Source organism: Lytechinus variegatus, chromosome 6 (genome assembly GCF_018143015.1).
Source record: "Lytechinus variegatus isolate NC3 chromosome 6, Lvar_3.0, whole genome shotgun sequence".
Taxonomy (NCBI): domain Eukaryota; kingdom Metazoa; phylum Echinodermata; class Echinoidea; order Temnopleuroida; family Toxopneustidae; genus Lytechinus; species Lytechinus variegatus.
Genome location: NC_054745.1, coordinates 43309523 through 43317212, shown reverse-complemented (window position 1 = coordinate 43317212; position 7690 = coordinate 43309523). Strand labels below are relative to the sequence as shown.

The 7690-nt window shown below is 39.1% G+C and overlaps 1 protein-coding gene across 1 annotated transcript; it reads right to left on the bottom strand.

Moving 5' to 3' along the window:
* Positions 1-716: 716 nt before the first annotated feature.
* LOC121417870 lies at positions 717-4371 on the bottom strand. Its single transcript, XM_041611602.1, has one exon. The coding sequence runs from the start codon at positions 4338-4340 to the stop codon at positions 717-719; it is 3624 nt and encodes a 1207-aa protein (XP_041467536.1). The 5' UTR covers positions 4341-4371.
* Positions 4372-7690: the final 3319 nt, after the last annotated feature.

Here is a 7690-nt window from a genome sequence, read left to right as displayed (position 1 = left end):
AATTCAACGTTATGTTCTTGATTGAAATTTCTTTTTTAATAGTAATGTTTTACATCCTAAACAGTTACTAAATTGTAATATTCATCAAACGCCTTAAATAGCGCTTGTACAAATATAGCATTTTCTAACACATATTTTGTATAATGACAGTGCCTGTTATAAAATACCGATAAATCTGAGACTTCTCACGAACAAGACGATTCTTTCCGTTTTGTCTTCATTGCATACAGATTTCATATAAAGTACAAAAAAAAAATATAATTTTACAATCTTATTTCCTAAACTAAATGACCTATAAGTTTTCCCTATTCTAACTAAATTTACAGGTAAGCCCTACTAACGTAAATCCCTATTCTAATTTCTAATCGCGAAGTGTAATCGAGTTGCGATTGTGATTAGCTTCGAAGATCCAAGGATACCTGGAATAAATGATAAAAAGATCATGAATATCTGCAAAATACTTATGCATCAATCATAGAATTGTATATATATATAAAAAATTGGCCTTATGGCTTCTTTTACATGACAGAAATATATATAAACATTCAGTTATGATGATTAATGAATTTCTCATTTTCTTTCTCAAATATTATTTAGTGTATATAAACATACAGTGTATGTAAATATAATATTTATGTGAGTATATACAATTAAGTAAATTCTGAACCATATTTCTAGAATTAATATCAAACATAAGCCATAATCAATGACTTTGTTTACACAAGTCTGCTCATAAGATCAGCTGCTTGGTTTTCCTTTCCCTTAACAGAGACCAGCCGAAACCTGTGCTCTTGGAGTAATAAGCTCCATCTCATTATGCGTTTATTTGCCATTGTATTACTTTGGATGTAAAGCAAAGGTTTGTGATCTGTATGAACTTCGAATTCCCTACCATACAAGAAATATTCGAATTTACGAATGGCCCACACAATGGCCAAGCACTCTTTTTCTATCGTGGAGTACCTTGTTTCCCTTGGCAATAATTTCTTACTACCATAAGCAATGGGGAATTCTTCTCCGTCACTTTCCTGCATGAGCACCGCCCCTAACCCTGTGTCTGACGCGTCTACCTTTAAGATAAACATCTTGTCAAAGTCCGGGATTTTCAATACAGGAGGTTTTGTTAGACAATCCTTAAGCTTATGGAAAGCTCCTTCCTCTTCCATACCCCACTTAACCTTCCCTGGGCTACCCTTACGTGTTAGGTTAGTAAGAGGCAATGCTAAATCGGCATACCCGGGAATATAATCCCTATAGTATCCGGTCAGACCAAGAAACGAACGGACTTGTTTCTTAGTTTCTGGTCTTGGGGTTTCAATCACTTTCTGTGTAAGCCTACTACTAGTATGAATCGCCCCATCTCCTAACTCGTGTCCTAGGAAGTCTATCGAACTAAACCCTATAAAACACTTAGAGGGACGTGCAGCCAGATTGGCTTCTCTTAGCCTACACAAGACTTTCTCTACTATCTGGACATGCTCTTCCCAGGTCTCTGTGTACACTAATATGTCATCTATGTAGTTAACTACATTGGGAATGTCTTTCAGAACTATCCTCATCATTCTAGTGAACTGAGCTCCAGCAGTGACTAACCCGAAAGGCATATATTTAAACTGATATTGACCTATGGGGGTGAGAAATGCAGTTTTAGCCTTATCCGACTCTTTCATGGGAATCTGCCAATACCCCTTAGTAAGATCAATTTTACTGAAATATTTGCTCTTCGCAAGAGAAGCGAATAGACCTTGCTGATTAGGCATCGGTTCGGGATCGAACACGGTTATCTTATTAAGACGCCGGAAATCTATGCAAAACCGATTTGAACCATCCGGTTTCCTCACCATCACAATCGGATGCGCATAAGGCTCAATAACCCCTAACTTCAACATCGACTCAACCTCATTCCTTATTTCACCCTCCACAGCCTGGGGTACCCTATAAGGGGGAGAACGAACAGGTTCATTACTTGTCAAATGAATTTTACATTCAGCCACTGAAGTTTTCTTAGGAACATCCGTGAATACATCCTGGTATTCACACAACAAACCTCGAACCTCATCCCTACAATCCTTATCTAGTCTTTCATTAACATGAACATGACTCACAAACTCCTTTTGTAATGAGCATGGCATATCAGGCGCATCTCCAATACACTCATCTATCATCTCTCCCTCCTCTTCATCCTTATCATTGAAAGTACCAACATCAAAACAGCTAGCAGCCACCTCTTCTTCCCTCCGAACATATCGCCTGAGAAGATTGATATGATATGTCTTCTTCACACTATTGACGTCGACAACATAATCATAGTCATACTTGGTACCAACAACCTTAAATGGTCCATGCCATTCCACTAGTAACTTGTTATGAACAGTGGGTAAAAGTATCAAGACCTCATCACCAACATTCAACTTCCTTTTCTTCGCATTTCGGTCATAATAACCTTTGTATCTCTTTGCGGAGGATTTCAAAGTGTCTTGCGCCAATTGCCAAGACTCGACTAACCGCTTCCTCAAGTCAATTACGTATTCATACTCGTTACCTAACTCTGCGTCAATATTCTTATTCGTCCATAATTCTCTCAAAATATCCATTGGACCTCTCACATGTCTACCATAGAGTAATTCAAATGGAGAAAACCCCAGGCTCGAACTGGGCGATTCTCGCAGAGCAAACAACAAAGCAGGTAAGTACCTGTCCCACTGACGTGGCTCCTCAGAACAAAGACGCCTCAAAGCTGTCTTAATTACTCCATTGTATCTTTCTACAAGGCCATTACACATCGGATGATATCTAGAGCTTGTTATTTGTTTGACTGATAACAACTGTGACACCTTCCTCATCAAATCAGATACAAATTGTGTACCTAAATCTGACATCACTTCACAAGGAAGGGCGACCCTACTATACACAGTGACTAATGCCTCAGCTACATCTACAGTCGATATTGATTTCAATGGTATAGCTTCTACATATCTAGTCGCATAGTCAACTATCGTTAGGATGTGAGTATGTCCTCTTGCAGATGGAATGAATGGACCCATTAAATCTATCGCAATACGCTGAAATGGGACGCCAACTATCGGCAACTTACCGAGAGTCGTTTTGGGGACTCTCCCCATACTAATAGTCTTCTGACACACGTCACATGATCGGCAGAAGTTGGCAACATCCTCATACATGCTTGGCCAATAAAACTGGGCTTTGACTTTCGACAAAGTATTGTTAATGCCGAGATGTCCACCAAACAATGAATCATGGGCAATTCGCATTATCTCAGACCTGTGTGACTTTGGAACAACCACTAACTTGGGACCAACACCAACACTTGGATTTCTCATATCCCTTTCTTGTCGATAAAGACAATTATTCTCTGACATGAACAAGAATCTCGATCTAGACTCGTTATCATTCACCTTGTTCCACAACGGCTTAAGTGACAAATCATCCTTTTGCTCTCGCAAAAAGTCCTCCGACTTCACTTTTACTCCCGAGTCTTTCACTCTCAAATCTTGTTTAGGTTTAGATTGACTTTTCTTTTGTGCTCTAGTTTCAACAGCCATCGCTTCATCCACACATGAAGACGCATCATCCAAAGCCTCAACTTTCGGAACGGACTCACTCACTTCGGAAACCCGAACATTATCTTCCGAACTCGACACAACTTCCGAACTTTGCATATCAACTTCGGATACCCGATCATCAACATCGGAACTATTCGCCTTTTGAACTATACTAGGCACCCATTGCAGGTCAGGATCCTTGGGCTCACGTGCCCCCTTCACATCATTACCAATAATGACGTCACACAAACAATTGGGCATACACAAGGCATTGATTTCTCCAATAAAATATGGACTATCCAGCATGATATTTGCCCTAGGAAAACGCCTCAGAGTACCATCTATCAGCCTAACTAACTGAATCACTCCCGTGAACTGATCGTCTGACACCAGACTCGTCCTCACAACACTCGTACTACTCCCAGAATCCTTCAGCACGGAAACAGGCTTGTTCATGGGTAACAACCTACCCGATACAACTGGCATATCATCAATCATTGCACCAACCTCATCGTATGCCATACCAAGCGTTTCAACACTCGCACTTTCTGACAGAACTGTAATCATTGGATTGCCTATGAGAACACACCCAGCTGAACTTTCAACAAATCCAGTGGATTTCGACTGACTACTTGCCCTATCGTCCGAACGCAAAGTTCCTATTGACATAAAATCCTCATTTTTATTCGAATGTAAACTCGAATTTTTTGACCTAACACTATCCAGGGGAGTGTCCTCCACAGTCATAGCCTGAGTTGAATGAACTATGGGCTTCATTGGACAATTCCATTTCAAATGACTCGGACTACCACACATATAACACCCATTCTTTGTACCGCTATTACCATAGCTAGGTTTTATGCTATTTTTTGTAGAACTAGCATACTTAGGCTTCCTATCTGCCTGTGGACCTAATACTGATTTAGTGTTATGGATCTGACTTAATTTCTGTTTCGGATTTTGATTCTGTCTTTGGTTCTGATTCTTAGGATTGAACCTATCATTTCTATGACCAATGAAAGTATGCAATCAATGTGCATGCACATATATCTCAGCAACCATCAACCATCTCATGCAACTTCCCACAATTCCTCTCCTTCAAGAATCCAACTATCTCTCTGGGACAACAATCCAAAAATTGCTCCCTAACAACCAAATCGACCAGGGAATCGTAATCACTAACGCCAGACAAATCCAACCACTTATCAAAGTATCCTTTCATCCTAACAGCGAACTGTTTTGGGCGCTCATCCCTATTTGGTCTCACAGACCTGAATTTCTTCCTATAACCATCTTCAGTAAGATGGAAGTATTCCATTAGCTCACGCTTTACCCTATCATAATCAGTGCGATCAGTGCTATTCATTCTATTCACTACATCCAGTGATTTTCCAGTCAGATTTGAAATTAAATGCAAGCACCTAACTTGTTTTGGTATGTTCTGACTATCCATTAACAATTCAAACTTTGTTATGTAAGAATCAAAACTGTCAGTTGATTCATCAAACTTTCCTACCTTCAACTTAATCCCACTGAACTCAAAGAGGGCGGTCCTCTAATTTTGCCTGTTCTATTTTGATTTGGGCCAAGCGCAATTCACGAGCTTCCTTTTCTCGTTCTCGCTCACGTTCGTCAGCTTCTTTTTCATGTTCCATAGACTCTGTGACAAAACTACTCAATTCGCTACCACTAAGTCCCATCTCTCTACCTAGAGAAGAAAACTTCATTTTTTCTATACTACTAGCCATATTGACTAAATTCCAAAACCTAACAACCAGACTTGAATTGTGAAAGGCGTCCGCAAAACAAAGCAACACTAGCTTTAACCTGGCAACCAAATGCCGAACCCTAGTACAAGCACCGCACTAGAAATCGTATCTCCACGAGCATACAATTATTCAACCATGCGAACACAGCCCACTTCACACATACAAAATTCACAGTCTGTAACATTCAATACTTGCTATCATGCCAAACGAGTTACCCGTAAGAATAGACAGTAATTATGTGAATTAAGAACAAACAGTTCTTCCCGACATATCCTTTATCCTAACGACCAACAGCCCACTATATACCATAGCATCAAAACAGGGTCTGCTTTCCCTAAATGCTGTTTACCCGGCCGAAAAAAGGTATGAAATATATTTTCCTACTGAAAATTTCCCACAATAATTCACCGTACTATCCAAATGTAAATTCAAGCATAGCAAGTATGATTAGTACCAAGGCTTCAATGCACACCTTGGGGAGCAATACTTTAAGAGCTATTACCAATAGACCATCAATAAAGTATCCATTTAGAAAGATGACCACAGATTAATTTCTTTCCTAAATAATTTTGAATTATTTCAAGCAGCAGTGTCTCGGTGGGACCTCCAAATTGTCACGTGGGAAGTGACTTTTTTTTTAAATTATTTAACTACCGCTGCTTGACACCAAATAAGGAATACGAAAAAAACGAGGATTACAGTTATGAAAGATTTAATCAAAGCTCATAAATCATTCTGTGGTTTCCTTTGATTTCTTTTACAATGATTTACATGAAAATATACATGGATATGGATTATGGATAACAAAATATAACTTAACTTAAACGGTAATCGTTAATGTGAGCCCCCATCATCACATCTGGTCTGACATGCCCCACTCGGCCCTGGTGGTCGGTCCAGTTCCTGGCCTCCGCAGGTTGCGATGTCTCTTCCACTCGGCCTCGGCCTCCGCAGACTGTGTTACCCCTCGATGAGTAGCCCCCAGATAAGAGATGTGGCTTCAACGAATTAGTGGACGAGATCGAGCCCCCAATGATAACATGAATTTTGACCAATCATGTCGGTGGAGAACCGGCGGCAGCTGGGGTCGTTATCTCGTCACCGACGTAGTCCCTCAGTTATAACTTAAAACTGCCTACACGAACATCTGTAGTCTATTCTGGCTTAGGTGGTTCTCCTCGAATTACTAAAATTAACCTCCTAATATACCCTACCGTTACTAGGACTAACTGTGAAATTTCTATTAAGTAATTCAAAGAATTCCAATGACAGATCAGTACATATAGCAACACATTTTTAATAACAAGGGACTTCCTGTGCATTTGTATACCTATATTCATCCATGCTAAAGCACAGTATTACTATTTAAGACACCTGTATGAAGATGCTTAGCAGTATGAAATATTTTTAACAATTGAACAAAATATGGCATCCACCTGATTTTGTACTATAGGGGGGGGGGGGTATCAAACGTTTCCAACGCTTGCCTTTGAAACATCCAAAACATATGTACATTTAAACATCAATTGAAACATAAACAATAAATGCTAAGCACATGTTTGAACTCAATTGAAACATTACAATTGTGTAAATTTCTTTCCTGACAGAGATACGCAGCTTCATCTTTATTCAAAACGTGCAAAAATTGTCTAGTTTCAGATCAGATCGCGCTTTGCGCTCGCATAATCAATGAAGGAAGAAACAAAATTACCCATTTTTGTTTCATGATTTACAAAAGATGATTAGAGTGTCCTATGTTTAGGTCTAAAATCTCAATTCTTTCCGCTCGCGCTTCGCGCTCGCATCAATTGTTTGGTTTTCTACCTATAAGGTTAATGATTATACGAAAAGTGTTAAGAATGTCATTTTGTTAGGTCAGAATGTCAAAATGAATTCAGCTCGCGCTTTGCGCTCGCATTATTTAATAGTTAAAATATGTATCGTTTTAATGGCTAACTGCAAAACCTCCTTAACAGGTCTCTTTTCGATCAAGCCAGAAACCATATTAAAAATTTATGTTAGCGCTCGTTGTAATTATCTAGTTACATACGCATCTTGTTCAAGTTCACAAACATCGCCCAGCATGCCCAGAATAGTAAGTTTTCAGTTAAAATATATACATGCAATTCCAAAAGATTTCAGCTCGCAGTATTTTAATACGGCTTATATTAAGATAATTACACTTTTTATGTTGTTTTATAAGAATAAAGCGTAGAAATGACTGTTAGGACATCGGCGTTTTGCCCTCTCCCCTTATTTTTCACGACCAAGAAAAAAAAGAAAAAGAAAGGGATAAGGGTGAAATATAGGCCTATACACTAAAAAACTAACAGTGCAACTTTGTAAGATTTTCTTTTG

Excerpts from the sequence above, each read along its gene's own strand:
- LOC121417870 (XM_041611602.1), bottom strand. The coding sequence starts at position 4,340 with ATGAAGCCCATAGTTCATTCAACTCAGGCTATGACTGTGGAGGACACT.